Below are 25091 nucleotides of genomic sequence, written 5' to 3' on the forward strand. Positions count from 1 at the left end.
CCTGCCGGGCCTCCCCGAGCAATTTGTCCCCATTCGCGCCCCTCTGGCTGGGGAGCCGGGGAGGGGCAGCATGGATGGCGGCCAGACTGGGTCCCCCGGCCGGCGCCCGGATCGGCTCGGCACGAGAATCAGACCCGCGCCGAGATGGAATGAATGGGTCAGGGCTGCAAGAGCTTCGGGCGGACAGGGCGGGAGGGCGCGCGGTGGCCTGGGCGCAGCGGCGGCCGGCAGGAGGCGCAGGCGGGCGGCGGCGGGAGGCGAGGAGCCGGCGGGAGGGGGCGCGAGCGAAACGCGGCGGCGGCGGCGCGCGCGCCCAGCCCACCCCCCGCGCCCGCCACCGCGCGGACAATAAACAGCCGCGCGCGGGGCGATGCCCGCGCCGGTGCCGCCGCCCCCGCGCCGCGCAGCCCCGGCCGCCTGGCCTTAGCCCGCCGGCCCTCCCCCGCGCGCCCCCGCCGCCGGCCTCGCGGACCCACTGATCTCGGCGGGGAGATGGAGTGAGTAGCGCGCTCGCGCCAGGGGCGCCCCGGAGGCTGAGGCCCCGATTCTCGCCCCCACAGCGCTGTCGGGGAGGTGGCGAGGGACTCCCGAGACCCCCGCTCAGCCAGGGAGGGACTCGGGCTGGGCCGTGCCCGCCCCAGGCCTCCCCCTCGACCCGGCCCCGGCGGCCCACAGGCTCACGAGGACTCGGGCGGCGGCGGCTGGGGGCGGCCCGGGACGCGTGAGCGTGTGGGGAGGGGACGCACTGTGCCTCCGCCCTCGTGCCCCTGGCGGGCTGCGGTCCTCCTGCTTCTGGGGCGGCGGGACGACCCCTCCTCACTGCACCGCCGGGCCTGGAGCTCGCTTCCCAGCCCCGGCCTGCGCTCGCTGCGCCCTGTTCCCTGGACGCGCACCGGCCGGTCCTCCCTCGCCTGGCTGCCCTCCCCAAGGGCCTCAAGTGCTGTCTGGAGCCCTTGCTAAGGCGGGGGTCCAGCCGCCTGATTTCCCGGCTTCTAGTGGGCTTTGCTCCAGGCTTCCGGGTCTGGCATGTGTGTGAGCCTAGGGGTCCCTGTGCTTTCCAACAGCGGAGCTTGGGTCCCCTCCCTTCCTGGGGAAAGTGCCTCTAAGATGGGGCCCCTAATGATGTAGCCAAGAGTCTGCTAGCCTGGGGCTCGGTGTAGGAGTGGATGAGTGGGCTGTGTGCCGGGGCTTGGATGAAGGACTGTGAGGCAGTGGCGGTCTCTGCACTAGCGGGTGCCCAGTGTGTTTGCCTGGTCATTTACGGGGCGGGTCCTCCGTTCCTGGCGTCAGGGCATCCCCCCCGCCCCTACTCCCACAGGTGGGTGCAGGGAGGCTGTGGGGTGTGTTTACATGGGCAGGGGCTGGGAAGGCGGTGTCTGGTGTCCTGCAGCCCCCCTGTCCTATGCGGGGGGCCAGCGACTGCCCCACTCTGGGCCAGATCCCCACCCTGCCCCGGGGCCCAGACATGGAGGTCCACCAGCCCACCCGGCTGGCTCCTGGGCCCTTCCCACTGGGTATATTTTCCAAGCCTGCAACTTTCCTCTGGGGATTCACCCATGACCCACCACACCCTCAGCTGGGTGGGAGCCACTGCCTCCTTCCCCCACCTCCCGGCAAGGCAACACCCTGTGTCCTCTGCTTTTGAAAACCCAGACAAAGGCCCAGCCTGGCCCAGGAGCCCAGCCAGGGGATCAGGGGAGCAGGGGACCAGACCTGTCTGTTACGGTCCCCTCACTTGTTTATCTGCTGTGCTCCCAGGGGCCCAAGGGAGCCTCTGGGCCTCCAGACAGCAGGCCCTGGGCAGGGTGTGGCCTTGAGAAGGGGGCTGCCTGGGGGAGGAGGCGAGTAGACAGAGGAAACGCCCACCCAGAGCAGAGGAATGAGATGAGATATTCAGGATGGACCCCATTGTTTCCATTCCCGCCACCCCCTTCATTCTGCACGGGTTTATAGAGGCCCAGGGACGGGCAGCCGCTGCCCAGGGCCACAGAGCACACAGAGGGCTCCTGGGTGCTTGTCACCCTGACCCTAGGCCTTCTTGGTCACAGTCAGATCTGGTGTCGGAGTCCCCCCATTAGGCGGATCCCTGGTTTTCCTAGGTGCAGGTGTAGGACGGGACTTGGTATTAACTGCCTGAGTAGCCGTGCAAGGAAGCCAGTCCCCAGCGCTGGAGTTGACGATGGGTGGGGAGGGGCTACATCTGCTCCCTGCATGAACACCTTCCCGGCCCTCCGTCCTTCTTCATGGGAGCACAGCCCCCGCCAGGACACAATCGTTTACCTCCCTCCGTTTCCACGGATTCTGCCATCACTGGAGATGGTGATGCTGGAAACTTTCTTCTAAAAAGACGTTTAGCATTTGACAGATTTTTTAAGGATTAAACAAATTTTCTCTAATTTGAGAAAGTAAGAATTCTTACCAGCCAGTGGAGGCGATAGGTGGTGCCCTAAAGGTGCAACAAGGGTGGGGCCGGGAACTGGGGGACAGGGAACTGGGTGCATCCTGCCATGGGGAGGGTCTGCTGGTGGCCCCAGGGGAGGGGCTGCTCCTCTGGCCCCTTAGCTGGAAGCAGCCGTCTCAGATGTCCACATCTTCTCCGGTGAGCATGAGGATCGGGCCCCGCAGGGGGCAGGAAAGCAGAGTTGGGTCAGGACTCATCAGGTCCCTTCTCATCCTGAGGCCTGAACAGTTTCAGAGAGATCATCAGCTCACCTGGGTGCTGACTGCATCCCTAATGCTCCTTCTGCAAGTGCTGGTCTCCCTCTCTAATGAGAAGCAGAACCAGTATCTAGTGATAATAGAACTTAATAACAAGTTTTTATTTTCATGGTATCTTTTTTTTAAGTGTTTTTACTCTGATGGTTTTGGCACTGGCTTCTGGTTTACTCAGCCTTGGTAACATTTCCTTTGAAAACAAAGGGGTTGGATTTAAACAGTGAGTGGATTTGAAGGGAAGAACATGACGATAATCCTAGAGGTGGTGGCAGGAAGACAGGAAAGAGGCCTAAGAGGTGCAGATGTGACATTTACTTGACGATTATTGAGTGCTTGCTGTGTACTGGGCCCCTTTCTGAATGCTTTGTTCCCGTGGACACACTTGGTCCTGTGAGGTGGGGAAACTGAGGCACGGAGAGGTGACTGAACACGCTCGAGGCCACACAACCAGAAGAGGGTGATGCTGGCATTTGCTCTTGGGTATTCTGGTGCTGGGGAGGGGAGCTGAGGAAGGGCCTTTGCACCTTCTTGTCCAGGGGCTGTGGACTGGTGGTTCTAGGTATCCAGACATCAGTTTTTCAGCCTGGTTGGCCGATTGGATGGCACAGAGGTGGACTTTGTTGTGGTCTGGTCTCCCAGGGGCCATCTACCCTTGACCCACTGCCAGGGAACCCTCTGTGGCTGCTGACTTGGGAGTGGAGCATGGAGAGGGTTTCCTCACCCACCATGGGGTCTTGGTCAGGCTGCCCCCTTCTCTGAACCTCACTTTTCTCATCTGGTGAATGGAGCATCCTGGGCGGTCCCAGCCCCATCTTCAAAGGGTTCAGGTTTTGATGCAGGAAAACAAATTGACTTTCTTAAAAAAACATCCCATCACCTTTCCCCCAGTCTGAGACCCTACTGCCTCCATCCTTTCTCTACCCAGGAAGCCTGGCATCTGCTTTTTTGGGGTTGTTTGTTGGTTTGTTTTTGGCCACACCATGTGGCCTGCAAGATCATAGTTTCCCTACCCAGCATAGAACCTGGGTTCTAGCAGTGAATGCACCAAGTTCTAACCACCAAACCGCCAGGGAAGTCTCTCATCTGGTCATTTAAGAAACACTTCCTACTGACCACCGTAGCCCTGTGCAGGATCAGAGGGCTCTGGGGGAGCCTGTGGAGGGTCTTCTTTGAGGTGTGGGAAAGGTATCCTGCTCCGTTGTATTATGGACCTTTTTTGTAAACGATACTTAAAAGTTTTCCTAGGTAGGCAGAAGGGTGCAGCAGGTGGGAAGACTGGTTCATGCAAAGGACCAGAGGTGGGAAAGTGTAGGGAGAAGAGAGCGTTCTTCAGTTTGTGCTCTTGGGGCCAGGTCCTCCTGGGCCTACACTGCTCATCTGGGGAGCCATCGGGAGCCATGGGTGGCGTCTAAGCAGAAGAGGAGAGAGATGCTGACCCAGGCACCAGAAAGAAGCTCTGCTGGCTAAGGGGCCAGAGCAGGGAGCAGGGAGAAGCAGCTCAGGACTCAGCCTGGACAGGCGGCCATTGGGGACAGCTGGCGGAGAAATGCCGGAGCTGGGGGAGGAGTGGCAGGACCCCATGTCTGGATGGGCGTGGACCCGACTTCAGAACTCTGTGATAGAGCTGCCTACAGAGATGGGGGCTTAGTCAGGGTGAGACAGCCCAGTCCCTGGGCTTGCTGGGAGGCTAGGGGGCATCAAGACCATGCTTCATAGGGTTTCTGTGGAGCATGAGGTGGCTGAGCAGAGGTTGTGGTGTTGAGGAGTGGAGATCTGGGCTGCTGTTTCTGTCTCCTGCCTGTGGGTTTCAACTAGGAACTCAGGGCAAGTCAGAACCATCCCTGGGACAGCCTGGATGGGGCCAGGTATTGGGAGGAGAAGCCTGACCCAGACCCCGAGGTGGGAAGACAGGTAAGAACAAGAGTGAGTGCAGGCCTGGGAGCCCAGCCTGGGTGAGTGGGGGCACAGGTCGGGGGCCAGCAAGGCTTGGCAGGGGCTTCTAGTAACAGCTGTCAGGGAGTGGGCAGGCGATGACCAGGTCAGGTTGTGTTCAGATCCTGCTAATCCTGAAGAGCCTCAGAGCAGGGCTGGAAGGACCTTATGATGTCCCTGGGCTGGCTGACTCGCCCCCTAGTATGGCCCTTGGTGAGACAGTCAGCATCTCTGCTGTATCTGTGTGTATATTTATTCTTACCAGGTTGTTTGAGATCATTCACACACCACACAATGCACCTGTTTAAAGTGGCTCAGTGGTTTTCAGTACATGCATAGAGTCCAGTGGTTTTTAGTACATGCACAGTACAGGCATTGCTTCTAATTGCAGAACATTCCATCAACCCCCCCAAAACCCCATTCCCACCAGGACTCACTCCCCACCCCATCCCCCAAACCTGCTGCTGCTGCTAAGTCGCTTCAGTCGTGTCCGACTCTGTGCGACCCCATGGACTACAGCCTACCAGGCTCCTCCATCCATGGGATTTTCCAGGCAAGAGTACTGGAGTGGGTTGCCATTGCCTTCTCCCCCCCAAACCTGGACAACCACTAATCCCCTGTCTGTGGATCGGCCTGTTCTGGACGTTTCCCATCAGTGGAATCACACCTTGTGTGTCCTGTGTCTGCTTCTCTCACTGAGCAACGTGTTCTCAGGGTCCATCCACCTGGCAGTGAGCATCAGGGCTCCACCCCTTTTCAAGGCTGAGTGACCCGCCCGTGTATGGAAGGACCACCTTGTATTTATCCATCATCCGTTGGTGGGCACTTAGGTTATTCCTGTATTAATTTGTAAGTCACTTCTCAGGCAGCTGGGGCTTGTTCTTTGTCCTCTCTTGAATGTGGGGAGCCCAGGTACTATTTTAGATGAATTTAAGATGTGACAGTGAATTTCTTTAAAAAAAATAAAATAAAAAGTGATCACAGGACAGATGGTCTGGGGTGGGGTCAGGGGCATGGCAGGAGTGCGACAAAGGTGGGGAGCCCTTAGGTGGGGACCTCTTTTGGAAATGGAAGGACCCTAGCACACATGTTCACCCAGTGGACATTTATTGAGTGCCTGCTGTATACTGGGGACATGACAGGGACAAAAAGAGACAGTTATTGTCCTTGTGGAGAAATCAACAAAATAAGTAAAATCATTAGGTTTTCTGGATGATAAGGGCTAGGGGGTGGGGGTTGGAGGTGCTGGGGTTAATTAGGGTCAGAGAAGGCCAGAGTAAGGATGTGACATCTGAAGACAGGCCCCAGGAGTCGTGAGCCCCTTGGAGACCTGGCAGGGGTGGCCCAGGTCTGGACACAGTCCATGCAAAGGCCCTGAGGTGGGATCACACCTGGAATGTTTGAGGCACTGGAAGTGGAGGGGTGGGGAGGGATGCAGGTCTGTGAGGCTGGTCCCTGCAGAGGCATTTGCTGGAAGCCAGAGGAGGCGTGGCCCTGAGGGTGGGCGGGCTTTCATGCCCTGCTGCCCTGTTCTGTTGTGAGGGCCCTGGCCAGGGTCCAGCTCCCCTGCCCCCTATCCTAGGTTAATAGGCAACAGTTTTTCTTTCCTGGGTCTGTGGCCTGCTGCAACTGCCGTCTCCACCTTGGTGGTGATGTCTCTCTGCCTGGAAACTTTTGGAAAGCCCATGCCTCAAGGGCTGTCCACCTCACCAGTGACATCAGTGGTTCTAGGGGCTCACCTGTGCTGAGGGCTGAGGGGCTTCGAGAAGAATTCCTTCCTGATGAGGGGAAGAGACCCAGGAAGGCTCCCTGAAAGAGGCAGCTATGTCTGAGTTGAGATTGGAGGTGAAGGGGAGAAAGGGGAAAAGTGAGGGGCAAACACAGGGACTTGAGTGGCTGCTGAGAGGCTGAGGTTCATTCAGGGTGATGAACTGTGGGCGGATCTGTAGCGAGGAAGGTGTTGGTGCTTAGGAGGGGCCAGGGATGGGGCTGGAAACCAGCCTCCCCAACTCCATCCTCCACTCAATGTGGGGAGAGGCCACCAGGCTCCCCTCACCTCCCCACCCCTGGCCCCGCGTGACTCTGCCTCCCCCCATTACCACCCGTGGCCAAGGTCGTTGTCAGCTGTTTTCTTTCAGTTAGCACAGGAATGTTCCAGCGCTGGGCTCCACGCCTGCCTGGACAGGGACCCCCTCATTCTGGCTGTAGCTGCCGGGCGTGGGCTCTGGAAGGACAAGTGTGACCCCCACCCCCCACACCCACCTCCCACACTGGACCCTCCTGCCCCCTGGGTGACCTTGGGCTGGTTGCATAACTTCTCTGGACCTTTGAAAAATAAGCGCCTGCAAAGCTGAGGCCTCTGCCGGGCTTGCTGGGTTCGGGTCTCATTAGCTCATCTCCTGGACTACGATTATCTCACGCGCTCGCAGCCGACGCCCTCCCCGAGTCCTGAGCCGCCCACAAGGCCGCTGGAGCCCAGAATCTGCTCCAAGCTCCGTAAATATAATCGCGCGGGGACCAGACGCCTGCGCGCGTTGACGGTGGGCGTCCTGGCCTAGGGCTTGTCCCTCCTCAGCAGCTGCAAGCTGTCGCCCGTAGCCCAGCGCAGCCAGTGGAGGCTCAGAGACACAGGTGACTTGCCCCGGGCCACACAGCCAGAGGGGGGCAGCTGCCCTAAAGCCTCAGCCCAAACTCAGCTTCTCCGCCCAGTGTGTAAATCACACATTTTGTGATCTGGCCTCTGCTTTACTCACTGAGCCCGAATGAGCTTCTCAGGTGTCCCACTGACCACCCCCACCGCAGCCAGGCCAGGGAGACCCTGCGCTCTCTGCGCCCCGGAGTCTGCCCGCCTGTCTGGGTGCAGATCTCACTTCACCATTTAGATACTTCATTGATAAAACGGCCATAATTATCCCACGTCCCTCACAAGATCTTCGGGAGATCGGACTCTTGGCTCCCACCAGACTCAGTTTCCTCTCCATAAAGTGCGGCTGAGTCCCGCCCGCGGAACATGGTTCCTATTCTATTCCTGATTTGTTAGGGAGTTCCAGCCTCTTGTTTTGTTTTGTTTTTCGGATTTATGATGCCGAGCCTTATCTTGGCTTGACCTTGGCTGCCTCACGCCAAGGGCGGGTTCAGACCCTTCCCGGATAGAAGCCCTTCCCTGGGTGGACGCCCCTATCACCAGACCCCGGAAGCCCTCCTCCTGCCCCGGGGGTGGGACAGACCTAGTTACCCATTCGGGTCCCACCCGGTGCAGGCAACCCCTGAAGCCCTGGGCAGGCAGCCCCTCAGCCCCTTAGGGCCGGGCTGGGGGTGGGAGATGCTCGGCGCCGGCCCCACCCCTGAGCGCCAGCGGGCCTCTGCGTTGCCATGGGGATGGCGCGGTTGCCAGGGCGACCGCCTCCTGTGGGCCCAGCCATCCATCACCCACAGTGGCTGAGCCCAGGGGCTGGGTAGGGTGGGGCGGCTCAGGCGACCCCAGGCCTGGGGAGGGACACCTGAGCGGGGGCACATAGACTGTGCCCCTGGGGCTGAGACAGGAGACGGGTGGGGAGAGATGGAAATTCTCTGCCTGGGCCGGAGCCTCTCCTCACTGTGCTCGTCTAAACTTCCCCTGTCCTGGCTTGGCCCTGCAGGGACTGGCTGCCCCAGTAAGGACACTGCCTGCCTTGTCTCCAGCTTGGCGAGCTGGCCTCACAGCCATCTCTGTGTCCCTGTATCCAGCCTCAATGGCCACCTACCCACTCCCCCAGGGTGGGGACCCAGTATTAAGCAGATTGGTCCCCCTGCCCTCTGTGGCCCTGTTTGTACTGGGGTCTCAGCTGCTATGCCTCCCTCTTGCAACTCTGCCTCCTGCCTGGGTGGGCCCCTGGAGGCTGAACTAGAGCTGTGCAGAAAAGGGAAGGCCTGTGGTACAGCCTGGGGCTGAGCAGCTGTGGTTCGAATCCCAGCTCTGCCACTTTGTAGCTATGTGACTTTGGACAAGTGACTCACCCTCTCTGGGCCTCAGTTTCCAGCTATGGGAAGAGCATAGCAGGCAGAGGGAACATCAAGTGTAAAGGCCCTGAGCTAAGAATGAACTTGGTTCAGGGCAGGCGCCACAGGAGGTCCTGGTGGCTGGAACAGAGTGAGCACAAGCGGGAGGGAGAGCAGAGGTCAGGCACCAGGGCAGAGGAGAGGGTGGGGGCTGGGCTATGCCAGGGGGTAGGTTTTCAAGGGGTGATGGGAGCCAGGGGACTTGAGAGCAGGAGAATGATGGGTTTGGATTCTCATTTTGAGAAGCAGCTTCTAGTTGTGGGCTGTCAGGGTTCAGGGAGGTGGCAGGTGATGGTAGAGGCTTGGGCTGGGCTGGAGAAGTGTGGGGTTTGCAAGAACTGAGGGGATGGGCCCATGTTGGGGAGCATGGCATGTCACCCGGTCTGTATCACACGAGGTGATGGGGCAGACCCAGAAATCCTACTGGTCTGGCCTTTCAGGAAGGGGATCTGAGCCTCTCAGCTGGACCAAACCTTTCTTGAACTCCACCCAGCTGAATGCAGGCTCCCTGAGGAAGGAGAAGGGGAAGCTGCAGGGGTGCGGCTGGTGTGCTGGGCCCCTGGGAGGCACAGGGGGGCAGGTGCTGCCTCACAGGAAGGGAGAAGCTGGGTGGAGTCACCTGGCCGGGGCATGGGAGCCAGATGACTTCACAGGTCTCAGCATGGCCAGGAAACTAGACCCAAGTAAGGCGGGTGACCGGGTCACTGCTGCCCCGGGATAGGTGTCCGCCGAGCAGCTACAGGGGGTGCGTGTGTGTGTGTGTGTTTGTGTGCACGCACACAGGGGCTTGGGCTGGGGTGGACCTTGCACACTGTTCCCCTTCTAAACCACGGTTTGGGGGGTGACATAGCAGGAGGGCCCAGAGCTGTATGCAAATGGGGAAATGAAGGCCAGATGGGCAGAGAGTGTGGAGGCCTCGGGGTGGCTCTGGGCCCTGAGTCAAGGCTGAGGGTGGGCGGGGTCCAAAGCACCGTCTGTAATTTCAGTGCCTGTGAAGATAAGGGGGTCGGGGCAGATGGGGGGGCGGGGGGAGGTGGGGAATGGAACAGGTCGGGGTGGTCTGGCTCCCACTGCCAGGCCCTCCCATATGAAATGAGGCCTCCCGTCAGTCAGTCCCTCCCAGAGTGGCCCTGTGGTTTATCAGAGGTTTGAGGCAGATGGTCTGGAAGCCCCCAGTCAGGCTGAGGACCCTCCACCCCCTGGAAGCTCGAGGTTACCCTGAGGAGGAGGAGATGTTCAGGGCATCATTCGTCTGACCATTTCACTCTGCACCTACTGTGTGCAGCTTCCAGAGACTGGAGACCTGGAAGGGAGGGGGCGGGTTCTGAAAGCTCCTCCCCCCTCCACCCCAGGTAGGGAGGGGGATGCAGGGGATCAAGGGGAGGGGCAAGGATGACCTATCTTCCAGGTCCTGTGCCCTCTCTGAAGTCCCCAGATCCTCAACAGCATGATGTCCTGTCCCTTTAAGAGCATCTGGCAACACTGGCATTTATCTAACTCTTACTGCATACCAGCTTAAGGCTAATACTGCACTGGGTGGGCTCTCAGAAAACATGGATGGGGGACTTCCCTGGCAGCTCAGTGGTTAGGACTCTGCTGTCACTGCTGGGGCCAGCTTCAATCCTTGGCTGGGGAACTAAGATCCTGCAAACCTCATGGTGCAGCAAAAATAAAAAATGAAAGAAACAAGCAAAACATGGGTGAGATGAGGAAAGAATCTGGGGTTGGATTTAAGCTTTGCTACTTTTTTGCTGTGTGTTCTTGGGAGGCTCACAGCTCTCTCTGAGCTCTTGGGGTCCTGGAAGACTCCGGAGGCAGCCAGTGAGGGAGACACCAGAAGTACCAGAACAGCATCAAGGACTTGGCAGCCAAGGGGTAGGGGGTGGAGCTGGAGGGTCTCTCTTCCTCCAAGTGTTTCTCCCAGAGCTGGAGAAGGATGAGGAAGGGGCTGTCTTGGTCAGTCTCTCAGTCTGGAAGAGACCCTCTAGTCCAGGTTTCTATTCCCAGGGAACTCCTATGCATCCTTCAGAGCCCAGCTTCAATGCTCTCCCCTTCCCAAGCCCTCCCTAGGTGTCTGGACCAGGCCTCACTTGTCCTGTCCCTTGTCCCTGCCCTGAGGAGTGGCAGGAGGGTTTGTGGGAGAATTAATGCAGGGATAATCTTACATGGGGACAAGGAGGGTGTGGAACGATCTCATCTTGGGCTCATCCAGCAGGAAGACATAGGGTGGGAATTTGAACTGGATCTGCTGAAAGCAATGTTGGGGGTCAACCCCCGACTTGATCTTTTCTGTCCTCCCAGGGTCCTGGCGGCAGAGACCCCATCCCAGCAGGAGCGGCTGCAGGCCATTGCAGTGAGTTGTTCCGGGTCCCAAGGATGGGGTGGGCATGGGGGGGAGATTGGGGGGGACGCAGGGTCTCAGGTGCTCCCCACACCCAGCTTGGGGCTCAGGGTCTCAGATCGCAGGTGCAGTGTGGGACACTTCAGTGCCTGCTAGCATCTCCCCACAAAATTAAAACGTTGAGCGCCCCTTAGTCTTCAGCATGTGGACTCCGGCTGAGAAGCTTCTCAGAGCCCCTGGGCAGCCCCCTTGCAGTGGAGGCGGTGGCGGGCAAGGAACTTGCCCTTGTGGCAAGGCTGGGGGAAGTTTGGGGGAAGCTGGTAGTCCTTCCTGGTGAAGGGACAAGGGGGGGGAGGGTGGGGAAACAAGCTGGGTGAAGGTGGAGGTGCAGTGGGCCAAGTGGGTGCTGTTCACAGAACAAGTGGGACCTGCGTGGGTGAAGTCTGGGTAGCTGTGGGGTCTCCGCGGCCCCAGCCTGCCCTTACCATGTGCGGGGTCTGCAGGAGAAGCGGCGGAGGCAGGCAGAGATCGAGAACAGGCGCCGGCAGCTGGAGGATGACCGGAGGCAGCTGCAGCACCTGAAGGTCCGCGCGGAGCCTCGGCTGGGGGTGGGGGGGCGGAAGGGGGGCAGCATCCAGGGACCCCTGCCTCAGCCGGATCCGGGACTTAGGGGCGGGGAGCAGGAGGGCTGAGACGACCCCCACCCTGATTCCAGTGCCAACTCAGACCCTCACCTGACCCCGACCCCAGCCCTGACCCTGACTTTGACCTTGGTGCCCACTGCCCCAGTCCAAGGCGCTGCGGGAACGCTGGCTGCTGGAGGGGACACCGTCTTCGGCCTCAGAGGGGGATGAGGACATGAGGAGACAGATGCAGGAGGACGAGCAGAAGGCGCGGCACCTGGAGGAGTCCATCTCCAGGTGGGGGGCCATGAGCCTCAGAGCTGGGGAGTGACTGGGGGTGGGTGCTGCCCGCCTGACCCCTCCTCCTCCCAACCCCGCAGCCACACAGGGGTGAGGGGTGAGCGGTCTGGGCCATGGAGGTCTCTGAAGATAGGTCTTTGAGGACGGAGATGCAGTCTCCCCCGGGGCTTCCTGGCGCCAGCCCAGCTGGTCTTCCCAGCGCTCCTGGAGCCACAGAGGCAGGAGGCACTGCAGCTGGCCTGCAGGAAGCTGGGGGAGGGGGCAGGCCGGGGAAAGTGACCATCCCCCTGGCCTGGGACAAAAGCACCGAAGAGTTTCCGAGCAGGCGGGCAGCCGGGCAGGAGGCCCGGGCTCAGTTCCCGGGGCAGTGGGGTCAGGCAGAGGGAAGTGACAGCCAAAATTCCAGTGTCCACTGGCCAGGGGAGGCCTGAAAGGCATGTGCTGGCTGTGGCACCCTGGCCTGCCGCCCCATGGGGACCTCAGGATCCTGTCTGGGTGCATTTGGTTTGGAAGAAAGTGGGGGCAGCTTGGCTGGGGTCTCCTCCCCAGGCCTCAGTTCCTCAACCTGGGAGCATGTGCCCAGAGGAGGCAGGGCTGAGACGTGGCCTGGAGGGCCACTCAGGACTAAGCGGGTTGAGGGGCACTTGCAGGTGGGAAGGATGGTCAGTGGGAATTACCAGTCCCTGGGGGTTGGATGAGGTGGGCTTCTGCTCAATCCATCCTGCTGGGTGCAGCCCTGGGTAGGGGGTGGCAAGGAGGGCATCCCTTGAGCCCCACTGTGTGGCTGGCTTTCGGGGGGCCTTGGCTTTCTTCCCCTCAGGGCTACACGCTCCTCAGGTGGTTCCATCACCTGCATTTTGCCCGATCAGTGTCTTCACCTGGACACCTCCTCCGGGAAGCCCTCCAGGCTGACCCCAGCTGTGTCCAGTCTGCTGAGCTGGGCTCAGTTTGTTAGGGGGCTGCTGAGAAGGCAATGGCACCCCACTCCAGTACTCTTGCCTGGAAAATCCCATGGATGGAGGAGCCTGGTAGGCTGCAGTCCATGGGGTTGCTGAGAGTTGGACACGACTCAGTGACTTCACTTTCACTTTTCACTTTCATGCATTGGAGAAGGAAATGGCAACCCACTCCAGTGTTCTTGCCTGGAGAATCCCAGGGACTGGGGAGCATGGTGGGCTGCCGTCTATGGGGTCGCACAGAGTCGGACACGACTGAAGCGACTTAGCAGCAGCAGCAGCAGACTACCCACCTCCCTAGTCTGTACTGAATCTTCAAGGAAAACATCTCCTATCTCCAGGGTCCTGAGTGCCTGCACCCCAAAGGCGTAGGCAGTTGATGCCTGGGGCAGGATTGAATATGCCAGCTTTGTTTTTACTGCATTTATGAGCACCATTATCTCCTAAAACTTGGAAAGTGACATGGTTTTTCCAGTTTCCCTGGAGAGATAAAGTTTCTTGTAAACATAAATGTATTTGAGTGAAAAAGAAGAGTGTGTTGGAAGCGAACAGAGGAGTAAACAGTGACTCGGGCAGCACAAGGGTCCGGGACCGGCCGGCCTGGGTTTGGGTCTCGGCTCTGCAGCTTACTTACCTCCATTTCCCTGCCGGGAGCGCGAAGGAGACCACCTCGCAGGGTCGTTAGGAGACACGCGAGTCAAGAAAGCCCTCCTGGACGCGCCTGGCGGTGCCGGGCTCCAGAAGTGTCCGGCAGGGTGGTCACCTCGTGCACACTCCCCAGGCTGGAGCAGGAGATCGAGGAGCTGGAGAACACGGATGCGCTGCCCACTGCCGCCGCCAGGGGGAGCGTGGCTGCCCCGAGCCCCGCCCCCGGCCCCGCCCCGAGCCCCGCCCCAGAAGACCAGAGAGCCGAGGCGGTGCCGAACTCTCAGCAGGTAAGAGGTTCCGGGGCTCCACCCTGCTGGCCCAGGTCCCGAAGCACCCACCGCCTCTGGGGCTGTGGCTGTGGGCGCCCTACATCCCAAATGCGTGCACATCCCAGCCCGGCCACATCCCAGCTGCGTCGTCTGCACGCCTTGCTTGGCCTCCCGGGGCCTCAGTTTCCCCGCCAGACAGGGGCGTCACGGGTATTTAAAGAATCAGTGAAAAACAAGCGCTTCATGGGTAGAGGGTCTTCCCCGAAGACCACCTGCTTGTCATCCTTCCTAGGTTCACCAACACAATGGGCATCACCTGTCTATCTGCATACAGCCCTTTCAGGTGGAGCTGCATCCCCATTTGATGAAAAAGACTTCGGCCCAAAGAGGTTGAGAGACTGGCTCAAGGCCACACAGTGGAGTAGTCTTTACTAGGCTTAGCTGTTAATTCTAGGCTGTGACGGGTATGCCAGGCTCAGGTGAAACCAGACCCTGAGCTCGTGGTTACCGCAGCATGTTAAGGCAAATTCGGAAGTCTCCCGACCACCCTTGTTGTCTTTAGGACTCAAGGGCCCTGTGGGGCAAGCCTTCTCTCCCCCGACCTATCCTTGTTTCCCCCACCCCGGTGAGCTGCTGCCCAGGGAACATCCCTGCTGTGTGCCCTGCTGCTCCTATGATAGTTTCAGTCTGGAGCCGACACACCCACCCTCACTGCTTGCCAAGGCTTGGTTGGGGCAGAACCGGAGGATGTAGTCCCAGACCTTGGCCTTCTTGAGCTGTTTTTAAGTGGGCAGATGTGCATGTATCAATCAGCTGCAAACACAGGAAGGTGTAAGGGCCTATCCTGGGGAAGCTTAGGGCACTGTGGAGTCCCCAGTGAGGTGTTTCATGGGAGAACTGGGCAGGCTTCCTAGAGGAGGTGGGTTTTAAAGACTGAATAAGAGTTCTCAAGGCACAGACTCAAGTTGAGAGGAGGCTTTCAGTGAGGTTGACTGAGCACAGACTGAGTGCTGGTATGGCCACTCCCCTCACTATACCTGCCTCCTGGCCCATCTCCTGGCCGGGTAAATGACATGGTAACCTGAGGGACAACCCGGGATGGGGGCGCGGAGACACCTTTAGGTCGGGTGGTCATGGGGGCTGAGCAAGCAGCCAGCCAAGCGGAAACCCGGGAAGGGCCTTCCAAGTGGAGGGACGCGGCTCACGGAAGAGCCAGGAGGCCGGCCAGGGGTGGGAAGAGGCGGAAGAGGCCCCGGGGGTCATCAGGAAGGGTTGGACTTTGTTCTGGGAGCATTGCGAGCCCCTGGAAGCTGAGCAGGCAGGAGCGTTTCTGGCTGTCACAGGCTAGGGCGGGGTGGGGGATGGGTCCAGAAGGAGACGGCCCCTCCAATGGGGTCAGCGCTGAACCACGCCCCGCTCAGGCTTGGGCCTCGGCCGGTGGGACCTTGGGCGGCGGAAGGGGGCGCCAACACCCTGACCCCTCCCCTTTCTTTCTTGCAGACCCCGGTGGGCACGCCCAAAGGTACGTCTTAGGGAAGGGGCGGGCAGGGCCCCGGCGCCCTCTGGTGGCCAGACAGGAGGTGGCAGACAGGGGAAGGGTGCCTTTAAGTCGTGTGCGACTCAACGGCCTCATGGACTGGAGCCTGCCAGGCTCCTCTGACCATGGGATTTTCCAGGCAAGAATACCAAGGCATCTTCCCGAATCAGAGATCGAATCCACGTCTCCTGCATTGGCAGACGGGTTCTTTCCAGGGAAGCCCCTTTAAGGTGTTATTGTTGCTAAAAAGTGATAATAAAAAAGCTTAATGGCTCGCACTGTCATTGCACTCAGCAAACCCAGACTCTGAGCTGGGCCCAGGGCCCCTCAACATCATTTCATCGAATTTTCACAAGCTCCCTGGGTGGACTGATGCAGCACCTGCATTACAGATGAGGAAGCAGGCTTCACAGGGGCATATCTGCCTGAGGTCTTAGCCCCATTGTGGGTTCATACTGTCCACCTGGAGTGCCTGGCCTTGGCGGGCCCAGCCCTGGTTCCATGCCCACTGGCTCTGGGCTCCAGGGCAAGTGGGGGCCTCAGTTTTCCCATCTGTGAAGTGGGGTCAGTGAGGATGAAAAATCAAAATCCTGGCTGTCCTGGAGATTGTGCACCACTTAAAAGGACAAAGAGGAGTTCCCCTAGTGGTCCAGTGGTTAGAACTTGGTGCTTCTGTTGCTGGAGCCTGGGTTCAGTCCGTGATGAGGGAACTAAGATCCTCCAAACTGCTTGGCATGGCCATAAAAAAAAAAAAGACAAGGATCCTCCACACACAGAGATGTGGAAGACTGACATCCAGGAAACAAAAAAGCCCAGAGTTTGAATTCTGGGAGAGATTTTAGCCCACGTACAAATTTATTATAGGTATGTGATGTACACATTTACAAATACTTCACGTGTACACATGACACTTCAATATGTACAGTTAGCTATAAAATTTCCTTAATACAAAGTTATATTTTTAAATATATATTCAGCATGTCTATTTCTGTGTGTAGAGCCTGGAAAGAGCACCACCAGCCAGGACTGGAGGTATGGTCAGAAGTGTCTCTGGCCTGATTTTTCAGGAGTTAATTATTTATGAGGAGAGTCTGTCTCCTCATCTTACTGTGGAATTAAAAATTAATAATTAAAAAAAAATCCATGCAGGCTGCTCAGGGATTTTGTGAAAATCATTTGGACCAAGAGATGGGTCATGGACTATGGGACTGAAGCGTGTTTTCTCTTTGCGGGGAGTGATTCCATGTGTGTCTGGGTGTTCAGGGCACGCACATGTGTGTGGATGGGTCCAGGTGCAGGCGTGTGTTAGGGAGAGGGTCCAGGTATCTGTGTGAGTGTGTGGGAAGGTGGTCTAAGTGTCTGGAGGTGTCCAGGTGCCTGGAGGGTGTCCATGTGTCTGGGTGAAGTCCCACATCTTGGGGGGTGCTATGTGATCTCCCCTCTGAATCCATCTCTCTTCACTCTTTTCCCCCCACCACCACCATCGTGAGCAGAGAAGCAAATCTCCAACACCCCTCTGAGGACAGTCGACGGCTCCACCATGATGAAGGCAGGTGGGTTGGCCCCAGGTTGGGGTCCACGTCCAGCTGCTGTCCTGAGCTGAGTGTTGGCCCTGTGGGGGCCGGGTTGGGGGGCCAGGCCTGGTGCAGATGCAACCATCAGCATCACCGGGTGGGGTCTGTGGTTTTAGTGGGGAGTGGCTGGACCAAGGCCGCAGATCTGAGCCTGGGTGGGGCCGGGTGCCCCCTCTGCTTTGGCACGCCCATCACAAGCTGGCCCAGCTTCCCCGAGAAGACGGGCCCCCTCGCATGGCGGCTCTAACCTGATGCCCCTTCCTGGCTTCTATCTCCCTAACATCGCCACTTGCTCTGGGTCCTGGCAGGGGTGGACACAGGCTCACATGCTCGCTTCAAACTTTCCCTCCTTCACTGTCTTTTGGCTGCCTCGGGAGAGGAAGTGAGCACCCCATTCCTGGAGGTAACCAAGCAGGACAGACTTGGGATTAGTGCTCAATAAGGTTGGGTTCAAATCCCTGCTTGATCACTTGACAGCTGGAACCTGGTGGTGGTGGGGATTGTAGTGACCTTGTGCCCAGAGTCAGGCACAAATCTAATCCTGAAAGCGACTGAAGTCATGACAAATAGCAGAACCTTGTAGCTGCTGATATCACAGTAAGTTTGGAGGCACAAAACCAGAGAGGGGAGTGAAGACCAGGATGTAATGACAGTCAGGAGAGGGTGGCAGGGGAAGCCTAGAGAAGGAGGGGGCACCCTCAGGGTCTCAGTGTCAGAGAAGTGGGCAGAAAATTACAAAGCTACATGCCCCCAGCTGGTGACCTTGAGCAATGCACAACCTGCCCAACTATGTCTGATGGTGGGGTGTTAGGCTGTGTAGGGACGTGGTGATACCGAGCATTTTTCATTCATTCATTCATTCAGTCTCCAAGTGCTTGCTGAGCACCTGCTATGAGCCTGGCAAGAAGGTTGCAGCCCAGACAGCAGGTGCTCTGATGCGGGTCGAGGCGGAAAGCAGGGAGCTGGAGTGGGGCACAATTTGAATCACAGGGCTCAGGGGAGGTCTAACTTAGGAGGTGACATCTGAGCAAGGATAAAGAAAGTGAGGTAGCCAGGCATGCAGACAGAGGGGCACTGCCAGTGCAAAGGTCAAGTCTGGACCACGTCTGGGCTGTGGGCACCGGTGGATGGCAGGGACCGCGTGCTGGTCGGTGTGGAATGAGCGAGGGGGAGGGGCAGGAGGTGAGGGCGAGGAAGAGACGGGGGCGGCCCATGCCGGGTGTGGGGCTGCAGAGAGCTGGGGGTGGGTAAAGCAGGGGCGTGCCTGCTCGCAGCTCACAGGCGCCCACTGGCGGCCTTAGGGAGAACAGGTTGTGGGCGGGGCGGATTGCGGAGGGCGGGGGGGGGGTCGATGTTGGGGGTATAGTGGGTGGGGGGAAGGTGAGAGGAAACGGTGGAGGATAGGGGTATTGTGGGGGGGGAATGATGAGTGGGATGGTGAGAGATGAAGGAAAGGGATGAAGGGAGACATGGTGGGACAAGGTAGGGGATGCTGGGGGGGGGACTCAGGAGATGAGGGTCAGGCTGAGGGATGGTGTGGGGATGCGGTGAAGGGGGTTGAGGGATAGTGGGGGTGGATGCAACTTCTTCCAAGCAGGGGCTGTGGAGGACGAGCAGTGGGTGGATTCTGGGAGCCTTGAAAGCAGCTCCCTGGAATTTGCAGATGGAAAGGTTGGGGTGTGGGGGAGGTAGTGGGGTCGGTAAGAGAGGGAGGAGGGAGAACAAAGGTGTCCGTGAGAGAAATGGGAAGACCCAGGAGGGGCAGGTCGGGGAGGGGTCTTAGGCGTGGTCATGTGGGGCCCTCCCTGACGGGAGGAGGGGTGGGGGCCTGGTGGCCTCACTGCCAGGAGGCGTCTCTGTGTGGTGTTTGTGGCGACCTGTCTGCAGAACAGGGGCAGATGCTGGCCGTTGGATGTAATCTTCAGGGGTTGTAGCTCCATGCACTTCCGGGGGACCATCCCCTCTCCACGGTGAAGGGATGAGAATGTTGACACGTCAGTAGTGGCCTTACAAGAGCAGTGCAGAGGACGAGTGTCCAGGATACTGAGGGGCACAGGCTTGCTCACTTGCGTTTGAATCCTTTCTGGATTGGGCCAGGCACGCCCCCACCTCCCTGGAACTGATCGAGGCTTTGCAGTCAGGGCGGGGCGGCCGGAGTGGCCCAGGAATTCAGACCCCACGCCCGTGGGCGCTAGGGAGCCAAGGAGGGATACTGAGCTGGGAGGAGGGCCGCGTCGAGGGCACACGAGGGCACCCGCTGCTTGGCTCTGCGCTGCCGGCTCCCCTCCCTGGCTTGGCTGCAGCCCGGCGGGGGGCACGTGGGCAGGTGGGCGGCAGCTTGACCCGTGCCTCTCGTGCCAGCCATGTACTCGGTGGAGATCACGGTGGAGAAGGACAAGGTGACGGGGGAGACCCGGGTGCTGTCCAGCACCACCGTGCTCCCCCGGGAGCTCCTCCCTCAGGGCATCAAGGTCTACGAGGACGAGACCAAAGGTACGCGCCCCTCCCCTGCCCCGCCAGCGCCCCGGGGCCGGTCCTCCCTCCATCCCGGAACCTGTCTGGAGGCGTGGCCAGCGCCGGGATGGGCTGGGGAGCCGAACTCTGGGCGAGGTCCGCTCCATCTTGGGTGCCCCCACGCCAGCGGGCTGAGCCCTCCAACCCCTGCCTCACAGATGTTGTTCAGTCGCTTAGTTGTGTCGGACTCTTTACGAACCCATGGACTGCAGCAGGCCAGGCTTCCCTGCCCTTCACTATCTCCTGGAGTTTGCTCAAATTCTGCTCAGATATCCTCGCAGATAATTCATTTAAATAATTACTGTTGTGGTAAAGGCTACAGAGGGCCCCCCGTTAGAGATTCAGAGGGGGCCGAGGGAAGGTCTAGCAGAGTGGGGAGCGACAGAGAAGGGAAGCAGCTGCACAGGGGGCACCTAGTGTGCACACAGCCAGTGCAAAGGCCCTGGGGTGGGATTTGGTTCACAGGCTGGGGGTTGTGGAGTAGCCCGTGGAGCTGATGCAGAGAGGGTGGGCGATGGGGAGCCTTGGCAGGGGTGGGGGGGGGTGTGTGTTGGAAGGGCCATGGAGCTGAGACCTGGTTTGGTTTCTAGGGTTCTCTCTGGCAGCTGGAAATAGGAGGGGAGGGCAGCCTTGGGCGAAAGCTCCAAAGTCCCTCCCCCCACCCCCATATAATTCACAGAATGTAAAATTCACTTTCTTTTTTAAAAATCTAAGGAAAACTTTCCTTTAAGCTGTGAGATCCATCAGTATTTAGACAACCATCTCATAATGGTCTTGGCATTTAAACTTTTGTTCATTTTTGGCATGTCCTGCTTAGGGAGAGGAAGTTTGGGGCAACATTTGCTGTGCTACCAGAAAAAGAAGAAAACATACTTTCCTAAAGACAGCATTTCAAGAAACCTTTAAGAGACTTCCCTGGTGGCTCAGTGGTTAGAACTCTGTGCTTTTACTGTGGAGGGCCTGCATTCAATCCCTGGTTGGGGAACTAAGATCCCCAGGTACTGAGGGTGGGGTGAGTCAGGTCAGATATCCCCAGGTACCCAGGTGCTCCACACAAGCCATGGGCAGCAAAAGAAAAAAAAATTAACGGTACATTTGGAGTCAAGGTAAGCATTTGCTTTCTTCAGGACCTGAGGTTCCCCGAGCTGATCGCTTGAGTTAGGTATAAAATTAGCACAGCTCAGCCCCAGGGTCCATTAGCAAGTCTGGTAAATGCTGCCCTCAGAAGAAGATGGAATTTGGAGACAGAGATGCAGGACACACGTACAATTCCATGCACAACCCAGTGAAAACTCTCCATGTTGTATGCCCTCAGTACCTGGTTCTAGAACATTCTTTTCCTCAAATAGAAACCCCATCCCTCCCCATCCCCACCATGGCAACCACGAACCCACTCTCTCAGTGGACTGGCCTGTTCTGGATGTTTCCCATCAATGGAATGATATACTCTGTGACCTTTTGTGTCTGGCTTCTCTCACTGAGCATCATGTTTTCAAGGTTCATCCATGTTTATATTTTATGGCTGAGTGATAGTTCAGTGTGTGGATGGACCACATTTTGTTTATCTAGGCATCAGTTCATGGACGTTTAGGATGTTTCCACCCTTTGGTTTTATGCTATACAAGGTTTTGTGTGGGAGTATGTTTTCATTTCTCTTGGGTAATACCTAGGCGTGGAATTGCTGGATCATGTGGGAATTCTGTTTAACTATTTGAAGAACTGCTGTGGTGTTTTCCACAGTGGCATTACCATTTTATTTTTCCACCAGCAGTGCATTAGGGTTCCAGTTTTTCCGCATCCTCAACAACCCTTATTATCAACCATTTTAAATTATAATTGCCATCCTAAGTGGGTGTGAAGTGGTATCTCACTGTGGTTTTGATTCCCAGAGCCTCGTGTTCTTAGAGGTTCAGGCCTCTGGGACATCCAGGATGTTATTAAAGGAGTCCTGTCACAACCCAGCTCTGCTGTACTTGGGGATCTTTGACCCAAGTGGAATCCTGGCTCCAGTTCTCACCAGCTATGTGGTTCTGGGCATGTCCCAGCTGCTCTATTTCCTGGACACAGGATGGCCACACAAGGCCAAGGGGCAGAGATGTCTGTGCTCATGGAAGGTCCTTACCTTGGCCACTGAGCCCAGCCTGGCCCATCCCCTGGGGACTCAAGACTCGCCAGACTGGACTCTGGTTGCTTAGCAATGGGAAGGTGATCTGTTTCCATGGCAGCCAAGGGCTCGGGTTCCTACCTTGGAGCAGTGGCCAGTGGGAAATACCTAGCTTGGTTCTGCTCGGCCTGGACATCCCCCACCTTCTGGGCCTCCAGCCCAGAGTCACTGCAAGGCCTTGAATCATGGATGCCCCTCCCCAGGAGTTAGGAAACCGAGAGTGGAAAGCACTTTCCTTCTGGCCGGAACCCAGATACTGCCAACCCTGACCCTTGGCCCCAGAGGAGGAGAGTTTCTAGGGCACTCAGTGTGTCCCTCCCTCCACCCTAAGCAGCTGGGTAGCTGTGTTTCTAGAAGGGCTGTGATCCAGGGCTGGCGTCAGACCACAGTGGGGACTCCTCCCAGGTGCTAACATCCGGTCTTAGAGACTGTAACACAGGTTAGAAAATGACACATCAGAAAGACATGAATGATGAAAGCTGGAGAGATCTGGAAAATATGCTTAACAAGCTTGATTGTCCTTATAAAACTCTGCCCAATGGAGGATGCACATTCTTGTCAAACACAGGTCGAGCATTTTAGAAAGTGACTATGTCTTGTCACAATGTTATATCTTACATGCTGTGTTCCTGGACCACAGTTCCCCTCTTTCCCAGGTTTAAAACACTCTTCTAAATAAATCTTGGCTTAAAGAGACAGTCAATCAAAATGGAAATGATAAGACATTTACACTTCAAACAGAATGACCTAACGTAATCCATGAGCTGCAGCCAAAATGTAACTCAGAGGAAAATGTATAGCCTTCAAGGGCATTGGTGAGAAAACAAGAAAGATGGGTGAATGGACTAAATTTTTGTTTAAGATCATCCACATGAAATCAGACTCCCTGCAAATCCTCATGAAGGGAAATACACCTAGACTGGGGAGAAAGATCAGCGTCAGCCCCAGCCAGCTGTGTGACCTTGGACCAGTTACTTGTTACTTACCTTCTTTGAACTCCATTTTCACCATTTTTGCAATGGAAAAAATAATAGACCTACTTTGAAAAGTGATGGCCTGGGAGCAAGTTGGCTGCGGAATATGGAAATACTTCACGCTGCAGGGCAATGAAATCCGAGTTCATTTATTCTTTCTTGTTTTCTAACACATGCTCTTGTGTCTACACATTTTCCTCTGTGTGCCAACTTGGCCGTGCACACTGATCCCAATCGGGGCTTTGCTTGTCAGTCGGTTCTAAAGGTGTAATTTAGTTTATGATTCCCCTTTAGCCTAGAGGTGGCTCTCAGCCTTGCCAGGCCCTCCCTCCGGTCTGGGAACCAGCTCACACTCTCTCTCTCCCCCCATACCAGTGGTCCACGCCATGGATGGCACGGCAGAGAATGGGATTCACCCGCTGAGTTCCTCAGAGGTGGACGAACTCATCCACAAGGCGGACGAGGTCACGCTGAATGAGGCGGGGTCAGTGGTTGGGGCAGTAGAAACCCGGGGGCCATCAGAAGAGGCTGTCCGGACCACGCCCTCCAGGCGGGAGATCACTGGCGTTCAGGCCCAGCCTGGGGAGGCCACCTCGGGCCCGCCTGGCATCCAGCCTGGCCAGGAGCCCCCAGTCACCATGATCTTCATGGGCTACCAGAATGTGGAGGATGAGGCCGAGACCCAGAAGGTGCTGGGTTTGCAGGACACCATCACAGCAGAGCTGGTGGTCATCGAGGATGCAGCCGAGCCCAAGGAGCCTGCCCCGCCCAACGGCAGTGCGGCCGAGCCCCCCGCCACTGAGGGCTCCAGGGAAGAGAACCAGGTGGGGCCTGAGGCCCCCGCCACCGAGCCCCAGGACCTCGACATGAAGAAGCAGCGCTGTAAATGCTGCTCCATCATGTGACCTGCCTGGCTCCCCCAGACCCTGGCCCTGCCCTCTGTACCAGACACCCACAGCCCGGCCCTCCCGGCGCCTGCCCACCCTCCACCCACAGTCACAGGCCCAGGACCTGCCGTGTTGTCACGTGTTCCTTCCGAGTTTTCTTTCACTGGAAAGAGAGGGACAGGGGTCCCCCATCCCATCACCACCCCCCACACACCCTAAACCACTGAGCCGTGCACCCACGCCTGGTAGGAGAGACACAGACACACCTGCTTCTCCCCAAACGAGGGCCTCCCATGTCACGGCAGCTCCTGGCCGGTGTGACCCAGGGCCTCAACGTGGCCCCATGCCAGCCCACCTCCCTCTGGGCCTCCTGCCTGTGCCTTCCTGCCCCCTCCAATGACGTCCCTGAGGGGACAACCCCCCAGGAGAGGGACCCTGGGAGCCAGGGGTCCTGGGAGCCTGCACTGTCCCCGCTCAGCCTCTGTGGCAGGGTTCCCAGGCCAAGGCGCCTGGTCAGGATCTCGGGCAACTGAGGTGAGGCTGTGCCTCTCCAGGGAGCCCCAGCTCAAGGTCTTGGGATGAACATGAGCCCCTCTGGACACCCCCAGCCAATGCGCCCCTCCCCTCAGTGCTCTATTTGGGCACAGCCAGCGGGCGATGGAACATGGGAAGTGGGCACCCTGGGGCCACGCCCCCCACTCAGGCAGGGTGTGACTCCTGTGCTGTCTTCCGGCCGGGCTGGGCCAGGGGTCTTCGAGATGCATCCTGCACAAGGCAGGGCCATGCAAGCCCCATCCTGAGCTCCCACTCCCACTGGGCCCCCCTATCCTCCTGGTGCTAATTTGGGGACCCTAGGGGACTGCCCCTGGCCCCTTTTCCAGCCTGCTTGGACCAGGGTCCCGGGTATCCCCTACCATACCACAGAGATTGGGCCCACCGCCAGCTCTGCTGGGCTTGGCGCATTCCGGGCAGTGGAGGAGGGCACCCTGCTCGCCTGGGACAGGGAGCTTCCCCTGGATTGCAGCTGGAGACCTCCATTTGCTGCCCAGCCTGATGTGCACCTGCCTCCCCCACACTGAAAGGGGTGAGAGGCGGGGGGCTCCCCTCCTGGGGGTAGCTGACACCAAGATGTACAGACACATCTCCTTGGTTGCAGCCACACTTGTCCCCAGAGGCAAATTCGTGCACATGCTCACAGGCCCTCTCGTGTGTGGGCTGCGGATGACCAGGCCCCATCTTGGCCCCTCCCCTAGGGGCCTGCAGCCTGGTGCCCACGGCCCAGGCTCCTCCCCACCTCAGAAGGGTGGGTGCAGGGCCCACTCTGGATGGCAGCCTGGGTCCCCGTCTCAGCTCCGCCCCTGGGTGGCTGGGATGAGAGGTCCTCTCTGAGGTGACCTGAGTAGTGGCCGTGGGACCCCCCTTTCTCCTCGAGTTCACCCGAGTCCTCGAGCCGTGAGCCTCCGCTAAAGTGCCCTTGCTGCCCCCCTCTGCTTTCAATGTGTGATGAGGCCCCATGTTCTTGACTTTCCCAGAGAAGCAAATAAACAGTGTGAACAGCCCCAGGGCTGGAATTCTTGAGTTTCACCTGGGCGGGGAGGGTGCGGCCAGGCCAGAGGTTG

General features: G+C 58.2%; 1 protein-coding gene across 3 annotated transcripts; it reads left to right on the forward strand.

The window, feature by feature from the left end:
- Nucleotides 1-315: 315 nt before the first annotated feature.
- PALM (paralemmin) lies at nt 316-25031 on the forward strand. Of its 3 annotated transcripts, none has more exons than XM_027970141.2 (9): nt 316-497; nt 10987-11038; nt 11530-11610; nt 11816-11946; nt 13687-13840; nt 15323-15344; nt 16853-16912; nt 19295-19426; nt 22961-25031. In XM_027970141.2, exons 1-9 carry the CDS (start codon nt 493-495, stop codon nt 23488-23490), a joined length of 1167 nt encoding a protein of 388 aa, XP_027825942.1. In that variant the 5' UTR covers nt 316-492; the 3' UTR covers nt 23491-25031. The 3 variants fall into 3 exon arrangements, with proteins under 3 accessions (XP_027825942.1, XP_027825941.1, XP_042106374.1); XM_042250440.2 differs by having other exon boundaries at nt 467-9368; XM_027970140.2 differs by lacking the exon at nt 19295-19426.
- The last annotated feature ends 60 nt before the right edge of the window (nt 25032-25091 follow it).

Source organism: Ovis aries, chromosome 5 (genome assembly GCF_016772045.2).
Source record: "Ovis aries strain OAR_USU_Benz2616 breed Rambouillet chromosome 5, ARS-UI_Ramb_v3.0, whole genome shotgun sequence".
Classification (NCBI taxonomy): domain Eukaryota; kingdom Metazoa; phylum Chordata; class Mammalia; order Artiodactyla; family Bovidae; genus Ovis; species Ovis aries.

Bases quoted from the DNA above. Each gene is read 5' to 3' on its own strand.
- PALM (XM_027970141.2), top strand. The intron at 11,611-11,815 runs GTCCGCGCGGAG...CCACTGCCCCAG, and splicing joins GGCAGCTGCAGCACCTGAAG to TCCAAGGCGCTGCGGGAACG. The intron at 15,345-16,852 runs GTACGTCTTAGG...CATCGTGAGCAG, and splicing joins CCCGGTGGGCACGCCCAAAG to AGAAGCAAATCTCCAACACC.